The sequence below is a fragment of the Anopheles stephensi genome, chromosome 3 (genome assembly GCF_013141755.1).
Source record: "Anopheles stephensi strain Indian chromosome 3, UCI_ANSTEP_V1.0, whole genome shotgun sequence".
Classification (NCBI taxonomy): domain Eukaryota; kingdom Metazoa; phylum Arthropoda; class Insecta; order Diptera; family Culicidae; genus Anopheles; species Anopheles stephensi.
The window spans coordinates 71,558,118-71,585,257 of NC_050203.1; the positions used below are offsets into that span (position 1 = coordinate 71,558,118).

General features: G+C 48.3%; 5 protein-coding genes across 13 annotated transcripts in view; 3 read left to right on the forward strand and 2 right to left on the reverse strand.

Annotated features, from left to right (window-relative positions):
* The window catches only part of LOC118514290, a 163,555-nt gene that overhangs the window by 39,957 nt on the left and 96,458 nt on the right, over window positions 1-27,140 (reverse strand). The window lies entirely within an intron of this gene.
* On the forward strand, window positions 218-7,471 carry LOC118514284 (fatty acid synthase-like). The gene is made up of 5 exons (XM_036061026.1): window positions 218-467; window positions 556-872; window positions 943-2,664; window positions 2,729-5,647; window positions 5,713-7,471. The coding sequence occupies exons 1-5, from the start codon at window positions 321-323 to the stop codon at window positions 7,391-7,393; spliced, it is 6,786 nt and encodes a 2,261-aa protein (XP_035916919.1). The 5' UTR covers window positions 218-320; the 3' UTR covers window positions 7,394-7,471.
* LOC118514285 (fatty acid synthase-like) lies at window positions 8,005-15,227 on the forward strand. Its single transcript, XM_036061027.1, has 5 exons — window positions 8,005-8,165; window positions 8,242-8,558; window positions 8,618-10,330; window positions 10,402-13,320; window positions 13,386-15,227. The coding sequence occupies exons 1-5, from the start codon at window positions 8,037-8,039 to the stop codon at window positions 15,064-15,066; spliced, it is 6,759 nt and encodes a 2,252-aa protein (XP_035916920.1). The 5' UTR covers window positions 8,005-8,036; the 3' UTR covers window positions 15,067-15,227.
* LOC118514288 lies at window positions 15,278-18,797 on the reverse strand. The gene is made up of 4 exons (XM_036061037.1): window positions 18,502-18,797; window positions 16,541-18,435; window positions 15,777-16,011; window positions 15,278-15,711 (listed from the first exon to the last, which is right to left on the reverse strand). Exons 1-4 carry the CDS (start codon window positions 18,616-18,618, stop codon window positions 15,376-15,378), a joined length of 2,583 nt encoding a protein of 860 aa, XP_035916930.1. The 5' UTR covers window positions 18,619-18,797; the 3' UTR covers window positions 15,278-15,375.
* The window catches only part of LOC118514286, a 56,234-nt gene continuing 50,044 nt past the window's right edge, over window positions 20,951-27,140 (forward strand). Inside the window, exons 1-2 of one of the 2 annotated variants that reach the window (XM_036061029.1) lie at window positions 20,951-21,101; window positions 22,038-23,060. In XM_036061029.1, the coding sequence (XP_035916922.1) occupies window positions 22,340-23,060 (721 nt within the window). In that variant the 5' untranslated portion in view covers window positions 20,951-21,101; window positions 22,038-22,339. Of the gene's footprint in view, window positions 23,061-27,140 lie in introns of both variants that reach the window. The other variant, XM_036061028.1, reaches the window with a different exon arrangement.

The following is a 27,140-nucleotide window of genomic DNA, read 5'->3' on the forward strand; positions in this document are numbered from 1 at the left end:
CAGGTGCTTCATTTCGACAGTTCTTGCTGGACGCCATTAGTCATCCCAAGGTAAACCCTCGCCCGGGGTAGAACTGCCCATTGACCTGTATCTATTCGCTAACCTATTTCTCCTCAATGCTATTTATTGCATATTAATACGCAAAAATTTGCACAATGCGCTGTGGCGTACAGGGTGTGCCAAAGGAAACAATTGTTCTAATAGCTCCGAATATAAAACCAAGCTAGCGCCAGCGATACTGCAGCAGTGCACTCTTCACTTTACGATCGTACATTTCATTCAACAGCAGCAGCAACAAATCACTCACGAAAGCTATCACCATGCACTCGAGCAGCAACGCATCTTCGTCATCTCGCTCAACATGTACTCCAATCACCGCGGACGATTCGATCGTGATCAGTGGCATTGCGGGCAAGTATCCGCGCTCGGACAGTGTGGAGCATTTTGCCGACAATCTGTACAACAAGGTACGCAGTGGAAGTGAGGTGAAAGTGTCCTAGCGTATAGCTCTCTAATACGAACCGTTTTCTCTCGCTTTGTGTGTGTTTTCCCAAGGTGGACTTAGTGGACGATAAGGAAGACCGTTGGCGACATCTGTACGCCGGCATTCCGAAGCGTCTCGGAAAGCTCAACAATTTGGGCAAGTTTGATGCGGAGTTCTTCAACAGCGGGTTCCAGGAAACGCACACGATGGATCCGCAGCAGCGTCTGCTGCTGGAGCATTGCTATGAAGCGCTGCTGGATGCTGGACTGCATCCGGACGATATCAGGGGCTCGCGTACGGGCGTGTTTGTCGGTGTGTCGATTGCGGAGACGGAAATCTACTGGACGTACAAGAAAACCAAGTCACCGTACAATCGATCGATCTTGGGGTGAGTATAGCGGCGCCAGATGGGAGTCTTGTAGCGGGATTCTATTGATGGATTTTCTTACAAAATATAGATTCGTTCGAAGTATGCTGGCAACGAAGATTGCGTACGCGTTGGATCTGAAGGGACCCTCAATGGCGGTGGATACGGCATGCAGTAGCTCGATGTACGCTCTCGATTGGGCCTGCAAGGCGATTCGTCAGGGCCAGTGTGACTCCGCTATTGTCGCCGGTACCAATCTTACACTGCATCCTTACATTACGCTTCAATTCGCACTGCTCGGAGTGCTTGCTGCGGACGGATACTGTCGTCCGTTCGATAAGCAAGCCTCGGGATACTCCCGGTCCGAGGCTAACGCCGTGATTCTGCTCCAAAAGACGAAGGATGCCAAGCGTATCTACGCGCACGTCGTGAACACCAAAACGAACTGCGATGGATACAAGCTCGAGGGCATTACCTTCCCGTCGAACAAGATACAGAAGCAGCTGCTGGACGAACTCTACTCCGAGGTGCCCTATGATCCCAAGGACGTCAGCTACGTGGAAGCGCACAGTACCGGCACGGTAGTAGGTGATCCGGAAGAGTGTGACGCCATTGAGAAGGTGTTCTGTCCCGACAGAACCGAACCTCTGCTAGTCGGCTCGGTGAAATCGAACATCGGACATTCGGAAGCTGCAGCTGGAATCTGCTCCGTTACCAAGTGTGTGATCGCGATGCAAAACTGTGTCATCCCACCGAACATCAACTACACCGAGCCCCGATCGGATGTACCGTCTCTACTGAACGGAAAGCTCAAGGTGGTTGATCAGTCGACTCCTCTAGCCGGACCTCTGGTAGCGGTGAATTCCTTCGGATTTGGTGGCGCCAATGCTCATGCCCTGCTGCACAACTGTACGAAGCGAAAAATCAACGGAGGATGTCCATCGGACGGGCTTCCACGGTTGGTAGTTTGGAGCGGTAGAACCATTGCTGCGGTTGATAACTTTCTGGACAGCCTGAAAAGCAAAGGATACGATGCCGAATTTTACGCCCTCACGCATAACATTCAGCGCAAGGAAATACCGAAAATGACCGCCAAGGGGTACGCCATCTTCGGTGGACTTAAGGACGGTTCTGCTGACATGCTGTATAAAGCTGCTTCCATCGTCACGCCGAAGAAGTACAAGATTCCCCCGGTAACGCTTGTGTTTGGACAGCTCGAAGGCAACTGGAAGGTGGCGGTGGAAGCGTTTAAGCAATTCCCAGAGTTTGCTGCAAGCACTAACGAATGTTTGCAGGCCATTAGGGCGTGTGGATTCGATGCATTCGACCAGACAATGCAGACGGACGATGCGATTCACCGTATCCTGTGGACTTTCATCACTCAGGTGGGAGTGTATCGAATGTTGATCAAGTCGGGCCTCTCAATCGATCGGTTCGCTGGATATGCTGCAGGACAGGTCGCGTGTGCGTATCTTGATGAAGTACTGTCCCTGCAAGATGCATTGCGAGTGGCCTACGCACAGGGATACATCATTCGAGCTCATCATACTGAGAAGACTTCCAGCAGCAACGTCTCCACCAACAAACAGCTTAACCTGAAGATGGCGGCAGCACTGAAGCCTCTGCGGCTTCGAGCTGCAACGCCGAGATGGGTTAATCCTTGCCAGCTGAAAACGTTCGACATGTACGATCCAAAGGCAACGGCTTCATTGTTCCAAACATTAGGCAACGAAACGCTCGTTTTACAGCCGTTGAATGATTCTTTGAACACTTCAAATGAAGTCGCCATTAACTTCCTGAAGGCTGTGGGAGAGTAAGTATTTTAAACGTGTTCTATTTCAAAGAACTATTCGCTAAATAACCTCTCCACTTTACAGAGCCTTCCAGAAAGGTCATCAAGTCAACCTGCTGTCACTCTACCCAGCGATCGAGTTCCCTGTGTCGCAGGGTACTCCCATGATTTCGTCACTGCTCGAGTGGGATCATTCGGCCGATTGGCACGTTACCAACTTCCGGACGACGCGTATGGTCGATCAAAGCACCACCGAGTACACGATTTCACTCTCGGAGCAAGACTACATCGCAGGGCACTGTATCGATGGAAGAATCCTCATCCCAGCTACGGGATATCTGTTCTACGTGTGGGATTCCTTCTCCGGTAAGATGGGCATCATTCCGGAGGAGATGCCGGTAGAGTTTTTGGATATAGAGTTCCTGCGCGCCACCACACTCGTTGGCGATCAACAGGTAACGCTTACGGTGGATTTGAATGAAGTGACGGGCTATTTCGAGGTGCGTGAAGGTTCGGCACTGGTTGTTACGGGACGCATTCAGGCACTTACCAACTACAAACCGCCGATCATCGAGCACAAGAAGAGCGATGCAGTGATGCTTCCATCGAAGGACTTCTACAAGGAGCTCCGGCTGCGTGGCTACCACTACGGAGGATTCTTTAGATCCGTGTTGGAGTCCACTGCTGATGGATCATATGCTAAGATCGAGTGGAAATTCAACTGGACCGCGCTACTGGATTGTATTCTGCAGGTCGCCATCATTGCGGTTGATTCTCGATCGCTCGTGATTCCTACCCGCATCGAATCGATCAAGATTGACCCGATACAGCACAAGGGAACGGATCAGGCGTCTGGTAATGAAGTGCCCAGCTACAACGTTCGCTTCGATCCGGTACTTAACCTGCTGCAGTGTGGAGCGATTGAAATACGAGGACTTAATGCGAGCACTATCGCCCGCCGGCTGCCACCGGGTGTTCCTGTGCTGGAGAGCTACAAGTTCCAACCGTACTACCCTCAGCATGTAGTGCAACCAGCCCAAGCCGTTTCTACCATTGTCCAAACGATTCTGGAGAATCAAGCCACCATTTTCTTCTCCGTCACGGAAGTTCACTCGAAAACGAAGGACCCAATCATCACCCTTTTCGGTGATGCGATCGGTGATTTACCGTTGGTCAAAGCTCACCTTACACTGCTCTCCAGTGCGAAGCCAGAGCCCATTCCGAACGTCACCATCTCGGAGGAAAAGCTCATGAAGCAACGCAACGTTCTGCTGCTCATCTGCGAGAACCTCTTCAACGACGATGAGTTCATCTCGGATGCTATCAACTCGCTTTCCGACCAAGGCTTCATACTGCTCCGTGAGTCTGAAGGATATCAGCTCCAGGATAGCCATCGACGACTCCAGCTTGTCAGTACCATCCCGATCGAAGGTGAGACATTTCTGCTTCTTCAACAAAAGAAGTCCGCTATGAACACCTCCGTCGATGCTCACGTCATCAAGATATCTTCCAACGATACTGCCCTGAACTGGCTGCTCGAGTTGAAGCAAGAGGTGAAAACTAAACCCATCATCCTCGTCGCCCAGAATGATCCTTCTTCGGGTATCATCGGACTTGTGAACTGTATCCGCAAGGAGCCCAACATTCAAACCGTTTCCTGCTTCTTCATCGACGATCCCAACGCACCTGCGTTCGATCCTTCCAACCCATTCTACAAAGACCAGATCGAGCTCGGACTGGCGATCAACGTCTATCGCAATGGACAATGGGGATGCTACCGTCATTTTAAGCTGCACGAGGAGCCTCGTTACGAATCGACCACTAACCACTGTTTCGCCAATTGTGTCAAGCCTGGAGATCTCTCTTCATTCACATGGATGGTTGGTCCGCTGAGTGAGCAACCACCGACAAGTCCTTTGGTCAAAGTCGTATACAGTTCCTTGAACTTTAAGGATGTGATGATCGCTACCGGAAGACTTTCGATTGAAACGTTCTGCACTGATCGATTGCAACAGGAGTGCATTTTGGGCTTCGAGTACTCTGGTGTTACAGCCACCGGTAAACGTGTGATGGGAATTATTAATGCTGGATGCATGGCTACACTCATTGAAAGCGATACTCTCTTCACTCTGGATGTACCTGATGGGTGTACCTTGGAGCAGGCGGCTTCCATTCCTACTGTGTACGCCACTGTCTACGCTGCCTTCTTCATTTGCTCTCACATTCGCAAAGGAAACTCCATTCTCATTCACGCTGGAACGGGAGGCATCGGTCTGGCCGCTATTCGAGTATGTCTAGCCTACGGACTCGAAGTCTTTACCACCGTCAGCACCAAGGAGAAGCGTGAGTTCCTGCTCAGTTACTTCCCCGATCTTAACCCCAACAACATCGGTAACTCCAGAGACACCTCCTTCGAAACACTCATCAAGGAGCGTACCGATGGCCGAGGTGTCGACTTCGTTCTCAACTCTCTGTCCGAGGAAAAGCTTCAGGCTTCGATCCGTTGTTTGGCTAGGGGAGGACACTTCCTGGAAATTGGAAAGTACGACATGATGAAGGACTCCAAGCTGGCGATGGCTCTCTTCCAGAAGGGTATCACCTTCACCGCCGTGCTCGTCGATTTACTGTTCAAGGAAAAGCGAGATCTCATGCAGGTTTTGCACAAGCTCATTGTGGAGGACATCTCCAAGGGCATCATTCAACCGTTGCCTACGACCGTCTTCCAGGCGCATGAGATCGAGCAAGCGTTCCGATACCTTGCTACGGCTAAACACATCGGAAAGGTTGTGCTCAAGATTCGGGACAACGAGGACGATCTCGCATCCGTCCCGATATCCTATCTTCCGCGAGTTTACTGTAACCCCGAGCAGAGCTTCGTGATTGCTGGTGGTCTTGGTGGATTCGGACTCGAGCTGGCCGATTGGCTCATCATTCGTGGATGCCGTAAGCTGGTGCTCAGCTCCAGCAGAGGCATCACTAAGCCTTATCAACAGTACCGCATCAAGTGAGTATTCTAGGCCTCTTTCCCTCTAAGAATATATCTTAACCTCCTTCTCTATCCTTTTCTAGCACATGGCATACATACGGAGTGCAAGTTCTCATTTCCACGGAAGACATTTCCACCGAGAACGGATGTCGCCGACTGCTCCAACAAGCCATCCAGATGGGCCCCGTCGCCGGTATCTTCAATCTCGCCGTACAGCTCCGGGACGCCATCATCGAAAACCAATCGGTGGATAAGTTTGCCGAGTGTTTGGCTCCTAAGGCCACCGCTACACATCACCTCGATCTCATCAGTCGTGAGCTGTGTCCCATGCTGAAGCACTTCGTCGTTTTCTCCAGCGTTTCATGCGGACGTGGAAACGCCGGCCAGTCGAACTACGGTATGGCGAACTCCATCATGGAGCGCATCATCGAGCATCGTGTCGCTCAGGGCCTACCTGGAAAAGCCATCCAGTGGGGAGCTATCGGTGAGGTCGGTATCGTTGCCGACATGCAGGAGGATAAGATCGACATGGAGATCGGTGGTACATTGCAGCAACGTCTCTCTTCCTGCATCCAAGTACTCGATCAGCTGCTCACCACCGCTGAGCCTGTTGTGGCCAGTATGGTTGTGGCCGAGAAGCGAAGCTCCAGCGGTGGAGCCAAGAACATCGTTGAGGCTGTCATGAACATCATGAACATTCGCGACATGAAGTCCGTCTCGGTCGAGAGTACTCTCGCTGACATCGGTATGGATTCGCTGATGGCCGTCGAAATCCGACAGGTTCTGGAGCGTGACTTTGATATCATTCTGACGCCTCAGGACCTCCGTACACTCACGTTCTCCAAGCTCCAGAAGCTGGCCGATGCCAAGGCCGAGAATGAAGCTGTCGAAGCCGCTACTCAACAGCTTCAGCTGGAGGATTTGTTGGCGAGCTTCGGTGATGAAGCCGCCAGTCATCACACTGTCCTTCGGTTACCCTCCAAGTGTAACGACCTCGAGTACGATCGACCTGTGCTGATCATTCCGGGAATTGAAAGCGTTTGCAGTCCAGCCTGGACGAAGATCGCTTCCGAGATCAATGCTCCAACGTTCATGCTACAGACGTTTGCCCGCGCTACCGACGAGCAGACCATCGCCGGAATCGTTGACACCGTGTTCGACGAGATGTTCGAGACGGTCTTCGCCAAGGTGGAACAGTTCCTGGTCATTGGCTACTCCTTCGGGTCGTTGTTGGCGCTGGAGATCGTGAAGCGCCTGGAAGCACGATCACTTCAAGGAAAGCTGATGCTAATCGATGGCTCCCCGTTGTATCTGCAGCGCTTCGCTAGCCACCATCTATCGGGCTTTGACGATGAACATCTGCAAATGGCAATCCTCACGCTCATCCTATCGTTCGCACTGCCTTCAGTGTCCACCGAAATTGTTAGTGCGATCATGGGTGAAGCTACGTACGAAATGCGTGTCTCCAAAATGCTAGAAATTGGACGCGAATCGAACCCCTTCTCGGAGGAGTACACACGCAAAATGATGCGCGTATTGTTCTATCGACTAAAAGCCGCCATGAACACGAGCACCGAAGTGAAGGAAAAGCTAGCCTCTCCGTTGGTTCTGGTGCGCTCGGGAACGATCAGCGAAATTGAGGAAGATTACGGACTGAGCGAGTTTACCCAGTCGTCGATGATTGTGAAGGTGATCGACGGTACGCATCAGACCATGCTTTCCAACCTGGAGCTGCTTGAAATCATCAATAAGGACACTCTGTGAACGTGGGATTTATAAAACCGAAAGCTTATTTATCAGTTGCTATAAGTTAATCCAATAAAAATGAAGCATTAAACAAAACACCGATTAGCTATTGCAAAACGTTTCGAGCTTATTGCTCCAATATATTCTAAACCGTGAAATGATCCTCTAACACAGCTAAGCAACAAACCACTTCCGCAAAAACCAACACAAATACCGACGGCAAAGGGGTTTTTGAACTTTTAACCTCGTTTTCTACACAGTATTCGATATCACTTCTCTTCGCTTGCTTCCACACTTACAGCCCAACCTGAGTACTGAGTTAATTAATTCTTTCCTTCCACCTCGCCTCACAAAATGGCGTCGTAGAAACAGCGCGATATCGACTAACCCCCGTCCACTGCACGATAAAGTAAAGAAGCTGCCATTTCACCTCACTCACACAGTATAATTAACACCTTTAATTACCCATCCGGGGGGGAGTTTTAAAAGGTTTAAAGCGAAAAACAATTCGTATACGCTACTAATTGCACATGGCCGGGGAAGTCACGTTTCCCGGGTGCGGACAATTATGCGGATCGATTTGAATGCTTCTGTGCAGCGGGGACACATATAAAATCAATTCACTGAACTCGTCCAGCCCATCAGTGTATTCGCGTACGCCATGAAGACTATCCACGGTCCTGCGATCGAGCCGATCGAGTCGGAGAGTTCGATTGTCATTTCGGGCATAGCGGGCAAATATCCCCGTTCGGACAATGTGCAAGAGTTTGCCGACAATCTGTACAGCAAGGTTAGTTAGTGCCTGCATTGTATAGGAGCAACTGCGGGCTAACCCCACTTGGTCTACCACTACTACTCCATCCCAGATTGATCTTGTCGATGAGAAGGAGGATCGCTGGCGCCATACCCATCCGGACATACCGAAGCGGCTGGGTAAGCTGAACACTCTCGCCAAGTTCGATGCGGACTTCTTCGGCTACAGCCCAAAGGAGGCGCACACGATGGATCCTCAACATCGGATACTGCTAGAGCACTGTTACGAGGCCGTACTGGACGCGGGACTGCATCTGGATGATTTGCGTGGCTCCAGAACGGGTGTGTTTATTGGGTTCTCCATGTCCGAGACGGAGACCTACTGGACGTACAAGAAAACGCGTATGCCCTACAAAAAAGTAATGCTGGGGTTAGTGTCGCCATCGGTAGGGCCAGTTAGGACTTCCTTTAACGTACATTTATTTACAGCTTCACGCGGAGTATGCTGGCGCTAAAGATAGCGTACGCGTTGGATCTGAAGGGACCAGCAGTGACGGTGGATACGGCATGCAGTAGCTCGATGTACGCTCTCGATTGGGCCTGTAAGGCGATCCGTCAGGGCCAGTGTGAGGCTGCTTTTGTTGCCGGTACTAACCTCACACTTCATCCCTACATCACGCTTCAGTTTGCGCTGCTCGGAGTGCTTGCTGCGGACGGATACTGTCGTCCGTTCGATAAGCAAGCCTCGGGATACTCCCGATCCGAGGCTAACGCCGTGATTCTGCTCCAAAAGGCGAAGGATTCCAAGCGTATCTACGCGCACGTCGTGAACACCAAAACGAACTGCGATGGATACAAGCTCGAGGGCATTACCTTCCCGTCGAACAAGATACAGAAGCAGCTGCTGGACGAACTCTACGCCGAAGTTCCCTACGAGCCTAAGGACGTGAGCTATGTGGAAGCGCACAGTACCGGCACGGTAGTAGGTGATCCGGAAGAGTGTGACGCCATAGAGAAGGTGTTCTGTCCCGACCGGAATGGTCCACTCCTTGTCGGTTCGGTCAAATCGAACATTGGACATTCGGAGCCGGCGGCAGGAATCTGCTCCATCACCAAGTGCATAATCGCGATCCAAACTAACCTTATTCCGCCGAACATCCACTACACGGAACCGCGCAAAGATGTACCGTCGCTGCTGAACGGTCACCTCAAAGTGGTCGACGTAGCGACACCACTCGATGGACCATTGGTTGCGGTGAATTCTTTCGGCTTTGGTGGCGCCAATGCACACGCCCTACTGCATGCTCACACTCGGAAGAAGGTGTCCAACGGTCGCCCGTCGGATGATCTTCCACGGCTAGTGGTTTGGAGTGGACGAACGATCGAAGCGGTCGATCATTTGCTGGAAGGAGTCGCCAAACACAACTTTGACCCCGAACTGTACGCACTGACGCACAACATTCAGCGAAAGGAGCTCACCAAAATGAACAACCGTGGATACGCAATACTTGCGCGCCGTGAAGATGGTACGGCAGTTGTCATGCAGAAGAGTGTGGCCAAAGCCCGAAAGGCGTTACCCAAGTTTGCCATCGTCTTCGCACAGATGGATTACGATTGGCAAACGACGCTGCGTGCGTTTGAGAAGTTCCCACCGTTTAAATCGTCGGTGGAACAGTGCTTAGGTCTGTTGAAGGCTCCCGAGTATGAGTGTATCTTCAGCAAGGATCAGCACGCAACCATTCTGCAGCGAGCCGTTTGGACGTTGATCATACAGATCAGTGTGTACCACACACTGAAGGCGATCGGGCTTCAGGTGGACCAGTATGGTGGATACTCGATCGGACAGATTACATGCGCGTACATTGACGGTGTACTGTCCCTTTCGGATGCGATACGGGTGGCATTCACCCATGGAGTTCTGCTTGGTTCGTACCACAACCCGGAGACGTTCAACTATCGTGACATTATCACGGACAAGGACTTGAATGCGAAGCTGGCGTCGGTGTTGCAATCTTTCCTGTTTGCGACCCCCACCAAGAAGTGGAAGACTGCTACATCGGTGCTGTCTTTCCGTATCTACGATCCAAAATCTTCCGCACAGATATTCAACAGGATCGATAGTGATGCCGTAGTGCTGCAACCACTTCCTTCGATTCAATCCACCGATAACATTGTGAAAAGCTTCCTCGCTACCATAGGGCGGTAAGTAGATCTTCTAGAATACAATTATCATTTTTTCTTCCTAAACTATTCCTTCCACGATTGTACTGCAGGGCTTTCGTCGAGGGACAACACTGCCGGCTGCTCGATCTTTATCCCGAGGTAAAGTTCCCGGTCTCACTGGAGACTCCCATGATCGGGCCCCTCATCCAGTGGGATCACTCCATCGACTGGCACGTGGCCAACTTCCAGACCAAAAAGATGGTGGATCAAGGCTCCAACCAATACACGGTCACACTCGCCGAGCAGGAGTACATTGCCGGACATTGCATCGATGGCAGGGTGCTGATACCGGCCACGGAATATCTTTATCTGGTGTGGGATTCTTTCACCAGCAAAACGGGAACCATCCCCAACGAAGTGGCCGTTGAGTTTACGGAGGTAGAGTTTCTACGCGCCACTACCATTACGAGCGGTCAAACGGTAACACTGTTTGTCGAGATTAACGACATCAGTGGTCACTTTGAGGTGACCGAAGGTTCGACGCTGGTCGTGAAGGGATATATTCAACGTCTCAACAACTTCAAGCTGCACTCCATTCAACAACGAAACACTCAAGCCGTTACACTTCCAACGAAGGACTTCTACAAGGAACTGCGGCTCCGGGGCTACCACTATGGAGGATTCTTCAAGTCCGTGTTGGAGGCAGCTGCTGATGGTTCGTGCGCAAACATCGAATGGAAGGGCAACTGGACCGCGCTGTTGGATTGTATGCTTCAGATCGCTATCATTGCGGTGGATTCTCGATCGCTCGTGATTCCTACCCGCATTGAGTCGATCAAGATCGATCCCATACAGCAGAAATCGTCGCTGCAAGCCAGCGATGAGAACGTTCCCTTCTACAGCGTGTGTTTCGATCGCGATCTTAACCTGCTGCAGAGCAGTGGTATTGAGATTCGTGGACTTAATGCGAGCACTATCGCCCGCCGACTGCCACCGGGTGTTCCTGTGCTGGAGAGTTACAAGTTTTATCCCTATTGCTCACGGCAAACGATTCAACCTGCCCAAGCTGCTTCTATTATTCTTCAAACCATTCTTGACAATCAGACAACATTGGTTTGTGCTGTTACGGAGATTCACTCGAAAACGAAGGACCCAATCATCACCCTTTTTGGTGATGCGATCGGCGATTTGCCGTTGGTGAAAGCTCATCTCACGCTGCTCTCCAGCGCGAAGCCTGAGCCCATTCCGAACGTCACCATCTCGGAGGAAAAGCTCATGAAGCAACGCAACGTTCTGCTGCTCATCTGCGAGAACCTCTTCAACGACGATGAGTTCATCTCGGATGCTATCAACTCGCTTTCCGACCAAGGCTTCATACTGCTCCGTGAGTCTGAAGGATATCAGCTCCAGGATAGCCATCGACGACTCCAGCTTGTCAGTACCATCCCGATCGAAGGTGAGACATTCCTGCTTCTTCAACAAAAGAAGTCCGCAATGAACACCTCCGTCGATGCTCACGTCATCAAGATATCTTCCAACGATACTGCCCTGAACTGGCTGCTCGAGTTGAAGCAAGAGGTGAAAACTAAACCTATCATCCTCGTCGCCCAGAATGATCCTTCTTCGGGTATCATCGGACTTGTGAACTGTATCCGCAAGGAGCCCAACATTCAAACCGTTTCCTGCTTCTTCATCGACGATCCCAACGCACCTGCGTTCGATCCTTCCAACCCATTCTACAAGGACCAGATCGAGCTCGGGCTGGCGATCAACGTCTATCGCAATGGACAATGGGGATGCTATCGCCATTTTAAGCTGCAGGAGGAGCCTCGATACGAATCGATCACTAACCACTGTTTCGCCAATTGTGTCAAGCCTGGAGATCTATCTTCATTCACATGGATGGTTGGTCCGCTGAGTGAGCAACCACCGACAGGTCCTTTGGTCAAAGTCGTATACAGCTCGTTGAACTTTAAGGATGTTATGCTGGCCACTGGACGCCTCACCGTGGAAACGTCCTTTACTAGTCGCTTGCAACAGGAGTGCGTTTTAGGCTTCGAATACTCTGGTGTTACGGCCTCAGGTAAGCGTGTGATGGGAATGATACCCGCTGGATCTATGGCAACGATGGTTGAAGCTGATCCGTTCTTCACTCTGGACGTTCCTGATGGGTGTACCTTGGAGCAGGCGGCTTCCATTCCTACTGTGTACGCCACTGTTTACGCTGCCTTCTTCATTTGCTCTCACATTCGCAAAGGAAACTCCATTCTCATTCACGCTGGGACGGGAGGCATCGGTCTGGCCGCTATTCGAGTGTGTCTAGCCTACGGACTCGAAGTCTTTACCACCGTCAGCACCAAGGAGAAGCGTGAGTTCCTGCTCAGTTACTTCCCCGATCTAAACCCCAACAACATCGGTAACTCCAGAGACACCTCCTTCGAAACACTCATCAAGGAGCGTACCGATGGCCGAGGTGTTGACTTCGTTCTCAACTCTCTGTCCGAGGAAAAGCTTCAGGCTTCCATCCGTTGTTTGGTTAGGGGAGGACACTTCCTGGAAATTGGAAAGTACGACATGATGAAGGACTCCAAGCTGGCGATGGCTCTCTTCCAGAAGGGTATCACCTTTACCGCCGTGCTCGTCGATTTATTGTTCAAGGAAAAGCGAGACCTCATGCAGGTTTTGCACAAGCTCATTGTGGAGGACATCTCCAAGGGCATCATTCAACCGTTGCCTACGACCGTCTTCCAGGCGCATGAGATCGAGCAAGCGTTCCGATACCTTGCTACGGCTAAACACATCGGAAAGGTTGTGCTCAAGATTCGGGACAACGAGGACGATCTCGCATCCGTCCCGATATCCTATCTTCCGCGAGTTTACTGTAACCCCGAGCAGAGCTTCGTCATCGCTGGTGGTCTTGGTGGATTCGGACTCGAGCTGGCCGATTGGCTCATCATTCGTGGATGCCGTAAGCTGGTGCTCAGCTCCAGCAGAGGCATCACTAAGCCTTATCAACAGTACCGCATCAAGTGAGTATTCTAGGCCTCTTTCCCTCTAAGAAAATCTATTGACCTCCTTCTCTATCCTTTTCTAGCACATGGCATACATACGGAGTTCAAGTACTTATCTCCACGGAAGACATTTCCACCGAGAACGGATGTCGCCGACTGCTCCAACAAGCCATCCAGATGGGCCCCGTCGCCGGTATCTTCAATCTCGCCGTGCAGCTCCGGGACGCCATCATCGAAAACCAATCGGTGGATAAGTTTGCCGAGTGTTTGGCTCCTAAGGCCACCGCTACACATCACCTCGATCTCATCAGTCGTGAGCTGTGTCCCATGCTGAAGCACTTCGTCGTTTTCTCCAGTGTTTCGTGCGGACGTGGAAACGCCGGCCAGTCGAACTACGGTATGGCGAACTCCATCATGGAACGCATCATCGAGCATCGTGTCGCTCAGGGCCTACCTGGAAAAGCCATCCAGTGGGGAGCCATCGGTGAGGTCGGTATCGTTGCCGACATGCAGGAGGATAAGATCGACATGGAGATCGGTGGTACATTGCAGCAACGTCTCTCTTCCTGCATCCAAGTACTCGATCAACTGCTCACCACCGCTGAGCCTGTTGTGGCCAGTATGGTTGTGGCCGAGAAGCGTAGCTCGAGCGGTGGAGCCAAGAACATCGTTGAGGCTGTCATGAACATCATGAACATTCGCGACATGAAGTCCGTCTCGGTCGAGAGTACTCTCGCTGACATCGGTATGGACTCGCTGATGGCCGTCGAAATCCGACAGGTTCTGGAGCGTGACTTTGATATCATTCTGACGCCTCAGGATCTTCGTACACTCACGTTCTCCAAGCTCCAGAAGCTGGCCGATGCCAAGGCCGAGAATGAAGCTGTCGAAGCCGCTACTCAACAGCTTCAGCTGGAGGATTTGTTGGCGAGCTTCGGTGATGAAGCCGCCAGTCATCACACTGTCCTCCGGCTACCCTCCAAGTGTAACGACCTCGAGTACGATCGACCTGTGCTGATCATTCCGGGAATTGAAAGCGTTTGCAGTCCAGCCTGGACGAAGATCGCTTCCGAGATCAATGCTCCAACGTTCATGCTACAGACGTTTGCCCGCGCTACCGACGAGCAGACCATCACCGGAATCGTTGACACCGTGTTCGACGAGATGTTCGAGACTGTCTTCGCCAAGGTGGAACAGTTCCTGGTCATTGGCTACTCCTTCGGGTCGTTGTTGGCGCTGGAGATCGTGAAGCGCCTGGAAGCACGATCACTTCAAGGAAAGCTGATGCTAATCGATGGCTCCCCGTTGTATCTGCAGCGCTTCGCTAGTAACCATCTGTCGGGCTTTGACGATGAGCATCTGCAAATGGCAATCCTGACACTCGTACTATCCATTGTCCTTCCTACAGCTACACAGGACATTATTAAACCCATCATGGATCGATCGACGTACCTCGAGCGGGTAGATACGCTAATGGAGGTTGCCCGTGATTCAAATCCCTTCTCGGAAGAGTACGCTCGTAAAATGATGCGCGTTTTGTTCTACCGACTAAAGGCGGCAATGAACATGAGTACGGAAGCGAAAGAAAAAATCGTATCACCGCTCGTACTCGTACGATCAGCGAAAATCGGTGACGTCGAGGAAGATTACGGCTTGAGCGAGTTTACTGTCGCGTCGCTGATCGTGAAGATTATCGACGGAACGCATCAGACCATGCTGGAGAACCCAGAACTCATCGAGATCATCAACAAGGACACGCTTTAGGAGTTATAGGGTGCGAGGAACGTTTTTTCTTCTGATTTACTTTACATTGTTTTATGCGCAAATTTATAGGAAATGTTTGTAGGAAAATGTTTGTTATCAGGCCATACAAAGGATGTGGAAAAGTGATTCTAATAATAAAAAACCAATCACACATAGTGCAACTGGAAGCTTTCCTTATTTTGTGATAGATTTAAATGGAAACATTATTGCGTTGTTTTCATTTACAGTTAAAAGCTTTATGAGTCTATTATCAGTTACAATTGCTTACTAAAACTTTAGTCGATCCGTTTTCATCGTCCTTCGTCCGTTCTACTTTTTGTTCTTGTTCATTAAACTATAGATCGCTTGCTGTATCTTTTCGTTCTCCTTCAACTCGGACTCAACCTGTGCGATGCGATCTTCCCGATCTTTGAGCTTCTCCCGCAGCTCCTTACCGTCCGACTCGAGCGTTTCGATCGTACTGTCACGCTGCACGAGCGTTTGCTCCAGCTGCTGAATCAGATCGTTACGCTTCGAAATGTCACGCTCCCGTTCCCGTATTTTACACTCGTACTGCTTCCGTTCGGCTTCTCGCTGTTCGGTCAGCTTCTGTCGGTCCTCCTCACCGAGCTTGAGCAGCTTGCGTGCATCATCTCGATTTTTAGTCTAGAATGGAGAGAAAAATCTTTTATCAACAGATGTTCAATGCAAAACGTGCTTCATAATCTTACCATAGCGGCCAACTCGAGCTGAAGACGCTTATTTTCCTTCTCGTAGTTGTCGTCACGCGTACGCAGGTGCTCGATCTCCTTCACCAGTGCCGCACATTTCTGACTCTTTTCACCGTACTTCTTAATATACTCCGCCAGCTCCTGCTTCATCTGGCTCGTTTTCTTGTCGTACGTAGCGGCCGCCGATCGCATCTGCACCAGTTCGAGCTCAAGAAGCCGATTCTCGTTTTCGAGCCTAAAAATGTGTCAAAAGCACAGATGGTTAATTTTGGCTGCTTTGCTAATAACGGAGCAACTTGACTGAATTGTATAGCTGTAAGAAATGTATGACGCTGTCTAATGCTATATAATCCTTAAACAGCTCTCACATCAACCACTAAAACCAAAGTTGGATTACTGAAAAAGTCATCAACACCCATTGCAGTCTAGTAGAATTGTCTCTCCATCGTTCATCCTACTATGTCTGATACAAATCCTATACAGATAAGGTCATCCGTGGCCGTTCTCATGAAACATTGAGGACCAGATAAGGAGCTTGTGTAGAGTGGAGAAGATCCTCAAGGGATTCCTCTAGATCCTAAGTCTAGATATGCTTCTTTCTTGGCCTGCTCCTATGAAGCACGTCTAAAAGACAAGGCCTGGAGTCCGTTCCGTTTCTAGGAAGCTCGGTCCATAGCTTCACTCTCCCACCCCCGGCTGCATCCAATCTCTAGATCGAAGTCCAGATATGTTTACCATATACCTCGGGACAAGTTGTTACTTACGCGGACTCCTTCAACAGCAGTGGAAGACTTTTCTTCTGATTTTTATCAATCTCCGCCATCAGCAGCTGGTTCTGGTGCGTCAGTGTCGTTATCTGTGCCGTTGTCGCCTCTAAACTGTTGCGCAAATCGTTCATCAAGCTCGTCTGCATGTTAATCTTGTAGGTGTAGAACTCAACCAGCTCCGACTTTTCCACCTCATTGATCAACCCGGCCGCTTTAGCATCCTGTATGTGCACCACGGCTTGATCGATCCGTTCCTGCAGGTCTCGACTGAGCGTGCGGATGAAGCTGTATCCCGTCGGTGGTTGGGTGTGGACCACCGTATTACCGTTCAGCGGTGCAAAGGGAGCCCTGGAGCTGTTTCCTCCTAACGCCGGCAGATTACTTTTCAGCATATCGATCATACGGGCCACATCTTGCTTGGGGAAGTCGGTCGTGGCGGTTACCTGAAGTAACGCTTCCAGCAGTTCCACATCCGTTCCACCAGTCAATCCCTTAGCAATCAGGAACTGGATCGGTTTCTGTTTGAGCAGGTTCGTAAGTTTAGCGTACCAGTGTGTTGGGCAAAGGTTAGCTAGCTCGTTGAACGTGTACAGTGCCCACAGATACACGCGCACGTGACCGTCCGCAAGCGAATAATCAAACGTACCGAAATCGCGCGTATTGTTCAAAACGTTCGCAAAAAGATGCTGGAAGAATTGTTCCGCTACCTGGTTCATTGCGTCGTCTACCGCATTCAACGACTTGCCGATTGTGGTTAACAGTTTTGTGAAAGCGATTGCAAGCTTTTCGTCGTCATTGTTCGTGATGCTGGCCATAAGCGTGGCGAGCACGGTTTTACACTCCTCGGCGAACGCGGTATCGGTCGGGTTCTTTTCCAGTATCGTGCGCAACAGATCGACCGCTTTCGAGCAATCGTCACGCGCGTTGTTGATCAGCTTAATGGGACCGAACTCACAAATTTTCCTGTACAGCTCCCGATCGTCCGGTTTGAGTAGTACGATACACTCCAATATCTCAAACAATCCATCGCTCGTACGGTCCTTTCTCAGCTCGACTTTTTGCTTTGTCCTTTTCTTCTTCCCGGCGGGTTCACACTCCGGCGATGGTGTACGATTTGCCCAATACTTTTCTATTTCGTGCAAAAACTCTTTCAAATCGCGCTGGAAGTATTCGTCCGTTACGGCTGCCTTGGCCGGCTCTCCCTCCCGCGAGCCGCTTAGCGTTCGTACATAGCGCAGAAAGTCAACCACATGCCGCAAGCTGAAGCTATTCTTCGAGGCCAGCATTAACCGTACCTCCTCGAAGCTCATGCGTAGCAGATAGTGCAAATCGATCTCCTTGATGTAATCGTTTTGCTCCAGTATGATGTACATTTTGCACGCGAGCAGACCGAACTTTTTAATCTGCTTGCAAAAGCCCGATATGTTCGTGTTTCTCGTCAGCACAAACGTCGTCGATAGGTCCCGATGGCAAAGGTTCACCAGTATGGACAGTGCAAGCTGTGCCACCTCGCAGCGCTCTTTCTTTTCGTGGTTTTGTTCGATGATGTTGAGCAGCTTCTGGATCAGTCGCTCGATAAACATTTCCTGCCCATCGATGGAGGCGCCGTAGGAGAGGTGATGGAGCAGGGAAAGAACACGCTTCTGCTGCTCCGGAGTGTGTACTTCCAGCAGGAGAAGCGAAATAACCGGCAGAAACCGGAACTTGTCAACCAGCGCAATTCGCGTTTCGTCGTCCGTCACGGCAATTTCGAGCACCGCCATCACCGACCAGAGAAGATTCGTTTTCTTCATGCTGTGGCTCAACAGTTTGTGTAGGTTGACAAAGAAAATGTTACACTCGTACACGGAGACATCGAAGGTTTTGTGTTCGGCACTTGCGGCTGCCAATTGCTGTGGGAGGAGAGCAGGAATCAGTGCATTGAAATCGAGCTGATAGTAGGGGGAACGAAAACTCACCTCCAAGCATCGATTCACGAGCGTTTCGTTGCCGTAAGTGCTGCTGATGAAGTACGATTGGATGTGGCTGTTGAATTCCACAATGTGCGACATTTCGGAAGAACGTCCCGGGCTCATTTTAGCAGGCGAAACAACATGCAAATGTAACGCACCAGAGTACAAAAGCTTGCCACGCGGTCGGTGGATAAGGTTTTTTTGGTGTTAAAGCAGTTTTGGACGAATTTAATACAATTTAAGGGCAAACAAACTGTACACACACCGAGCACAAGCGCAAACAACAAACAAAACGTTACGATTTCCCACTGGTCCTGTCGAGCGGTTTCCGCACAAGGTCCTCAGCTTTGTACCCAATTTTGTGCTCGTGTGCAACATTCCATATTGCTATCCCTCTTTGCCAGTATGGCAATGATCGTCTGTGCTGCTCTGTCAATTCTTCCACAGCCTGTGTCGATGTGTATGCCTGTGTATGCCACTGCTCGACCGTGTAAACGCGCGGTATTGGTATGTATTGTCGCGTCGGTGTAGACTTGACAGGTACGGTGCCGGCACGTAAACAAACCATTGGCCGCAGTTGCTGTTATGGATTAGAATTGTGTTTAGGCAAAGCAAGTTTGCCAGCCAAAACATCCGCGTCACGTCGAGATCGCTCCTGTATCGGAGGGACCGTCGCATTAATCAATTGTGTTAAAAATTTGTGGGAAAAACGTAGTGCAATGAAAGTCTTTGGCTCTCTTTCGGAGCCGGCGTAGGAAGCTTCCGGATGTGTTTCGGAGCCGGCATCGGATACTATCGGAGTGTTTAAAGAGGCGGATGAGGTCTCTGAGGGCCAAAGCCTCTTTTAATAAATGGTTTAAAAAAAGAGCTGTTTTGTTTGTGAAGCAAATAGTGGCAAGGCGAAAGAAAACACATATCACAATACATACAAACAGCGTGATCACACACACATGTATACCGCTGGAGCGCAAACGCTCACGCACACCACCCCATAAGCCCGAATCCGAACGTCCTCAGAATGTCCTCAGCCCATGTAAAAACGTCCTCAATTTTGTATGGCCGGCGGGCTTGTGACACAAAATTAGGACGTTGCATGCGGATTCGAGCACTTGTATGACGAGTGGGTTTGATTTCAACGTTGACAGCTCGCTCGTGTGTTGACAGCTGCTCGAATCATCGCAAGCTGCTCGAATCATCGCAAGCTGCTTGAGTCCCCGGATAATGCGGACGGTGCTCGAAATTGAAATTGGTTCAAGATTCGATTACACAACGTATTTTTTTATAAAAATTTTTATTTTATAACGCAAATTACATTCGATAAATTAATACAAGTAAAACTTCCCTTTTTCGCTAAAGTCCGAATAAAGACCGTCCCACTTTCATGCACTTACTTTTAGCAACTGAGATACCAATATTTTCGTGTGAAGATCAGCGACGCTATCGTCACAGTCATCGGAATGCCCAAAAAAGGGCAAAATTCAAGCAGATGAAATTCGTGAAATGAATTTTAAAAGGAAGACAATCAAAGCTGAGAATATATCCATTCAAACGAGATGTGCAACAATAAATAGAGGTGGCCCAATGATAACCGTTACAAAAACTATCATGCCCGGATGAATCTGAACTCCATTTCAACCGTTCTTCCGTTCAGAAGAAAAACTTTTCAATCACGGATCATTGAAGCCAACGAAGCTGGAACGTGAAAAGTTTGCTCTGTGCAGGCATTGGATTGCTACTGAAAATGTTTTTTTTCACCAATTTTCGTCAATATTTTCATTTTTCTTTAAATTGTTCCGATAAAACTCTGTTAAGGTGTTTCATATCTACTCGTATTAAGTTCCACACTCTTATTAAGTATAATATTCCATTACTTAATCACAGTGTAAAACAGACGCAAAGTTTGTTTTATTTTTCTGTACAAAAAGGCGGCTGATTCAAATGTTTCAACCTAAATCCGAACGCAACACGCGTTCGTTCGGTTTGCGTTCGTGCGCGTTCGGAGTAAAGATGTAGAGATGGGTACACTACACCGGAACGGATGGGAAATTCCATACCTTCATGAAATTTATTCAGCACTATTACCTTGCAATGGTGAATACTCCAATTTGAATGAAACGAATGCTTTAAAAATATATTTTAGATATTAAAAACAATCTTTTCTCTAAGTATTTTTTACAGTCCGAAAGCTATATTATTGTAATGAAAAATTATAATGAAAAATACGTTGAAAAAGAGTAAGTTTCATTGAAATACCTTCATCCGTTTGTTCTGTTTTACATGAAAGTTTCAATTATAAAAATTAACTTAAAATATTTGTTTCGTTGTCTCAGCCCCACTTGCATCGCCCGATTACTACTGCAGCAGTGTACAGACAGCATAAGAATGCTCCAGCTCCGCTTGGAGAACGAGCGTTCCGAAACCGTCGGCCGGTCGCATTTTCAATTCGTCGCTCGGAAACGGTGGATTCAAATGCGGTCGGCTGCGCAAAGTACAGGAAGCAGTTAAAAGTTCAACTGAAAATGTTTATTAACGTCACTCCATTCCACGTGCAGTGTTTATTGAATGTACTAGTGAACTAGTGATACATGCAAAAGGCTGCAACAAGAGTAATCGAAATAATCAGCTTCTATGTGGCTTATGCAAAAAAGAAATATCTGAGCACGTGATTTTAACGAGTGTAAATAAGCAAGGCACACGTGCGTTACAAAAAAAGAGTGTGTTTTAAAAAATTTGCGCCAGTGGTCTTAAAAGCAAGTTTAAAACATAAACACAGCGTCGGAAAAAAAAAACGTTGTGCCGGTATTAAGTTCAGATCCGGCACTTCCCAAACCTCACCGCTCCCTCACAACTTTCCCCTAGCGACGGGTGGGGGCCGCGGTGCAAAATGCGTTCGTTCGGTTGCTGCACCGAGCGTCATCGTCGACCGATGCGTCGTGGGTGTGTCTGAGCGAGATGGCACGAGGCGCCACGCGCGTACACCGCGAAACCTTTCTTTGGCGCGAAAACATGTACCAGTCTGTTTGTACGTGTGCGCGTGTGTGTGTGTGTGTGTATGAGGGTGTACACGAGAAAGAGTGAGTGATTCGCGCGCTGCCAAGTTTTAAGCAACTTTCGGCACCGCTGCTGGAAATCAAACGGAATCGGTTTTTAAACAACTTCAGAAGAGGGCGCACTGCACGGCGGCGATCGCGACCCACAAAACGCGGCACCCGCGCGGATATTCCTTGCTGTCTGTCTCGCTTCTTGTTGTTTTTTTTCCTCGCGTCGACGCATTCGTCCTGCGTGGCTGTGGCTGTGAATGTGTTCCGCCAACGAAAACGAAACGGTGTGCCTGGGTTGCGTTCGGTCAGTCTGTCGCGAAATTGTCCTCCGCACGGAAGGACGACGGTACGAGAACGCTCTCGCTCTCGTCGCCCGTAATCGAATTCCAGCAAAACGGAAATGCAACAGTCTCACGATTTGGGAGTTTTAAAGTATTTTCTGTACATAAGTGAAGAGTGAAGTGGCGGTTTTAATTAACAGGAATTATAACACGTGTACAGGATAATAGTTGAGAAAATATTAAGCAAAAAGAAACAACAGAAATTCTCCTACATATAAGATAAGTGATCCAGATGTTTTGGAAGTCTTTCGTGATGGTGTCAGTGTAAGTGTACATACGGTGTTAGAAACTCTCGAATTCTACCCATCCTATCAACTGGAACTAGTGTGTGGGAACTCCACAACCCCCCCATCAGGAAGTCACGATGACTTCGCGAAGTCGCAAAAAAAGATCTCCCAACTAAGTCCTACCCAGGATCTCCAATAAGTCACCCGATATCGTCGTCCTGTCAACACCTCCACCATGTTGTTCGAATCGGTTCAAAATGGTGACCTCGACCGGGTACGCCACCTGTTGGACGGCGGAGCGGACGTTAACGCGCGGGACGACAAGTTCTTCAATACGGCCCTTCACCGGGCCGTCTTTGCCCGGCAGAACCGGCTCGAAATGATAGCCCTGCTCGTGGAACGTGGTGCCGACTGTAATGCGCTCAACAAAAAGCGGCTAACCGCGTCCGAGCTGGCGCTCGAAAACCGCCAGCCCGAGGTAGCGAAAGAACTCGTACGGTGTGAAACCCAACACCTGGACGATCATCTCGCGTACTATCTGCTCATTCGGCGCGGTAATCTACAGCTGTTCGAGTACCTCATCTCGATCAAGCGGCTCCAGTACGAGGACGAAATCTGTGTCATTGCCCGGGCGTACGGTGAACTGCGGCTGCGGAACGTTCCGCTCAAGGAACCGATGGAGTCGTACCTGAACGAGATCCTGATCAATCACGACTACTGGCTGAGAAACCGGGCCCACCGGGCTACCGGGTGGTCCGAGGGCCGACGGGAAACGTTACGCCGGCTGGAAGCGATCGTCGAGAATGGGCAGGAACTGGCCGCCGGTTACGACAGTCACAATCTGACGGACGTGGACAGTTTGTTCCTGCTCCGGTTGTCCTACATACTGGAGAATCTGTTCTTCGTCCGCAACGTCTACAAACAGCTGCCGCTGCATCACATGGAATTTTGTATCGGTGAGTCCCTTATTGAAAACCTGTGCACCAAACCGTCGCCAAAGTTAAATGGGCGACTTTTCAAAGTTTTGAGCCTTGCGGGACATTCCAGCTATTCAGAGGTGTTTCTGGACAGGAGATATCGACTTCCGGTGACTGTGGGGAGGGAAACTAAGGGTCGATAAGTTCTAGGAGTGGGATGTGAGGAAAGATATTATATTCCAACAAATACTCTCTCACACACACACACACATACAGTCGCCCTTTGCAAATGCGCAGCGATTCGTATGACGCGAGCTAACGCACGGAATTAGTTTTATGGCCCGGCTCGGTTCGCGGTTTGCTCTTATTTAAACAACTTTCGCTGGCACAACGGTCCCTGCAGTCCTTGCTGCCACCATCATCATCACCGTCATCGTCGCCGCCGTCATCAGCGCGCCATCCGTCATGTGCTTATGGCGTCGTGTAACGACGCCTGGTGTCTGACGAACGGCTTTCTGTATGGTTTTTTTAAATGTCGTCCAAAGTCTTTGCCCACTTCACACACCTAGGGATGGAGGTTTCCGGTTCCATTGGCACGGAACTGCAGTAGGCCTAGGGAACAAATGTCAAAAAGCTAAGTGTCATGCAGTCAACTTTGAAGTACATTATTTTAAATCGCGCTATAAGTCCTTTTCTACCTCTTTTTTTATACTTCACATGCTTGTTGAGACTTTGGTGGATAAATTAAGCTTGATTACTATAAATTACACTAGTTATAGTATATTTGAGTACATTAACTCATTCGAGAATACTCTTATATACTAAAGGTGATTTATTAGAAACTTGCTGATTGATGGATGTTTTTGTCATCCATCCCGAATGTTGCTGTGAAGTGAGTTATACACTAATTTATCATATGTCTAACTGATTTGCTCTACTAATTAATTGATTGATTTTGTCGTCCTTATTAATGACAGCAAAAAAATGTAATTTGCTATAATTTGGCTATGCTTATGCTATAAACTTATTCAATTTTTCATAGAGCACCTATTCCGAGCCCTATTCCAGAAGACCCCCCATTTTCGCTACCAAATCTCTCCCGCATCGCGCTCGTTGGCGAATGTTAGTACCCTCCCGGCCTCCTCCTCCTCCTCCTCTTCCTCTAACACCCCCCTCCCCCCGTCTCTTCCGCGTGCCTTTTTATTTTTCTTCAGTTCTTTCTTTGCCGCTTTGCATCGCTACCAATTCCCGCGTCAGCACATGGAGCGCTGCATTTTCACTGCGTTAAACAACCTCCGCGAGCGTTTTTAATATGTTGAAGAGTAGTGGAGTGCAAAGCACACAGCAGCAACGATAAAAAAAAACATCCATTCCATCCATCTCAACCTAACCCTAAACCCTGCCCCAATTCTATTCGCGCCCTGGCGTGAAACCAGACGGGACGGTTTTGAGACGGGGAGAGTAGTTGGATCGCTTTGTTGGTCGCCTTTTTTAACGTCTGTCTAACTTAATTGACGGTTAGAAAAACGAGCGGTGCGAGAAATGATTTGTAGTATGAAATTAAAAACTGAAAACTAGCATACAGGACATTCCTTTCGGTGTGGATTATTTGTGGCCAGCTGTTTTAGAATTAATTGTCCTGTCTGCAATTGCTTACAAATATGGAATCGAAACACTATTTTATTTCCCATTAGTTTAAAAATTATTTTTCAAAAATGGAATTACATATACTAATGGATTATAGCTAGATGATGCCATAATAATCTAATTATTATTCTTATTGAATATGAGTAGATTGCTATGAAAACTAGTTATTTTGCTTCAAAATTATCTAGCCTAAAGCATGGTTTAAATTATGCTTGTTTCTTTAATAAAAAATCTTCCCAAACCCAAACGTATCGTTGTTAAGTGAGTCCCGTCCTCTGCTCTAGTCGTGACATTAATATCTCCAAGAAGACAGTTTATTACACGCATGGCCTTACGCCGCTTTGCTGCCCACCAAGAACATATGACTGCCATATGCACGCTTGAGAACTATTTAAAACAAATTACAAGAAAAAAAATCAGAATCAAGTAGCAAAAGTTGACAGTAACAACCACTAATTAATTAGTGTTTTTTCTATAGTGCATATAAATAAACCACTTGCTGATAGCAAATAAAAGATCACACCTTTTTGATTATGATTCGCTTATTTTAATTGATTTCAATTGAAGTCCGTTTTTTTGCTTTAAATAAAAAAGAGAGAAGCAATGGCAAAAAAAACAAATGGCCATTAACCCGTCAATTAGAATGTAACGGATACATTAATTTGAACCCAATGCAGCAGCTCCATTTATTTCCCTTTTCACCAGTCCGTAACCAGAAATTAAAATACACCAACAACAAAAAAATTCTCCTTTTCACCCCTTTCCCAGCATATGCCGGCTTGCGGATGGTCAGTTTTGTTTTGAACCGCACCGACCAACCCTTCCGCCAAAATACGCCGACCGCACGAGAGAGTATGGGGATGCTTTTTTTCTGTGTATCTCTATTTTTTTATTTTCGTTTTGCTTTCCGCTTCACACAGCATCCCCTATGAGCAGATCATTCAACTCTGTTTTCCCAAACAGCTGTTCACATCCACAATAGCAGCTACCCCGCAGTGACGCACTTTTACGAAGGCCGAACAGTCGGCAAGGGAGAGAGAGAGAAAGAAAAAGAGTTTCCAAAAGGGGTCAACGGCCAGTCGTGAAAGGGTTGACGGATGTGAGTGATCTGATTGCCCAAAATGTGGCCCTTTAAACGAATTTCCCGCAACAAGCAGAATGGTCGAAAGATGGTTAATCCCCTGCCGAGGACCAAGTTGACCTGGTGGTTAACCCTACCAAATCCGGTTAACAACGTTCGTCTTCTCATTGCTTCCGTTACGGGCAAATCTTTGCTGGCATTTTGGGTGTCAAGAGTGTGACAAAAAAAAACCAATCTCTCTCCCCTTTTCCTGCTACCGATCGACGAAAAGATGAAAGAGGAAAATGTTTTGTGGTAGAGAACAAGGGTTGTTTGTGGGGGAAAAATGAAACCAACCGTACGGCCGCACGCAGTTGGCGCAATCGAAAGGGATAATGACCCTCCGGCCCTTTGTAGATTCTTTTCTTCCGATATCCAAAAAAGGGATTGCCGTGAAGGATAAAGGTGGACAGAGTGGGTTAAAGGTTTTTTTTTTGGCCTGTAAGACATGTAAATTGACCGCTTGTTAAGGGGGTTCACCTGTTTATCAGAGCATGACCATATACCCTCCGTCGGTGTTCCAGATGACGTGTGAAATAGTTTTAACGCGTGGATAGAGGAATTTAATATGCGTTAGGTTTGTGCTGTTTGCTTGAATAATTTCTCATTAGAAGCGTTTTAAACGGATTTTTTTAAATAGTTATTTTAGTACTTTTTTGGTAATGTCCTCATATTTTTCTCATATATTCATTTGTCTAATTTTGTGCTTCAAACTTTTTTTTTATAAATCATATTAGTAGAGTCAACTGTTATAACACAGTACAGATACACAGAGAAATATTTTCTTAAGAGAATTAAACTCAAATAAAATTATCGTGTCAGGCAAATTGCATACTTTTATTATTTCCCCCTTAAAGTATGCAATGCGCTCACCAAACTAATTTTATTCATTTAATCTTTCAGTAACGGGGTTTTCAATAAAGATTTACTTTTATAAGAATCAGTATTCATGGAAAATAATTAAGTAGAAGTCAGTCCTGCCTATAGGGAGACGGTCCGAAAAGGGATCAGAAACTAGTTATTAACATTTAATACCTTTCACGATACATATTTTCTTACTTATTTTGCTTTAGTTTTTACATTCCAACTAATTGAAAAATCGCCCGTTCAAAGATTTAAATAATGAAATAAAAGTCGTCTGTTAAAAAGCGTAAAGAATGAAGTCACCTCACAGAAGCAAATGTTATCGAATGGAAATGAACCGTGCTGCAAATCTCAACCACAAACGCTCATGCCACAAGATGCATCCCTGAACCAAGACACACGCACGCAGTGCATACACATCGGTATGATTATAGTACCCGTGAGGGGGGGAGGAGGGTTAGAAAAAATAAACAATACACCACACGTAC

Excerpts from the sequence above, each read along its gene's own strand:
- LOC118514284 (XM_036061026.1), top strand. The coding sequence starts at position 321 with ATGCACTCGAGCAGCAACGCATCTTCGTCATCTCGCTCAACATGTACT. Across the intron at positions 2,665-2,728 it reads TTCCTGAAGGCTGTGGGAGA|AGCCTTCCAGAAAGGTCATC; the intron begins GTAAGTATTTTA and ends TCCACTTTACAG. Across the intron at positions 5,648-5,712 it reads TATCAACAGTACCGCATCAA|CACATGGCATACATACGGAG; the intron begins GTGAGTATTCTA and ends ATCCTTTTCTAG.
- LOC118514285 (XM_036061027.1), top strand. The coding sequence starts at position 8,037 with ATGAAGACTATCCACGGTCCTGCGATCGAGCCGATCGAGTCGGAGAGT. Across the intron at positions 8,166-8,241 it reads CCGACAATCTGTACAGCAAG|ATTGATCTTGTCGATGAGAA; the intron begins GTTAGTTAGTGC and ends ACTCCATCCCAG. Across the intron at positions 8,559-8,617 it reads TACAAAAAAGTAATGCTGGG|CTTCACGCGGAGTATGCTGG; the intron begins GTTAGTGTCGCC and ends ATTTATTTACAG.
- LOC118514288 (XM_036061037.1), bottom strand. The coding sequence starts at position 18,618 with ATGAGCCCGGGACGTTCTTCCGAAATGTCGCACATTGTGGAATTCAAC. Across the intron at positions 16,012-16,540 it reads CTGCTGTTGAAGGAGTCCGC|GCTCGAAAACGAGAATCGGC; the intron begins GTAAGTAACAAC and ends ACACATTTTTAG. Across the intron at positions 15,712-15,776 it reads AGCTCGAGTTGGCCGCTATG|ACTAAAAATCGAGATGATGC; the intron begins GTAAGATTATGA and ends TCTCCATTCTAG.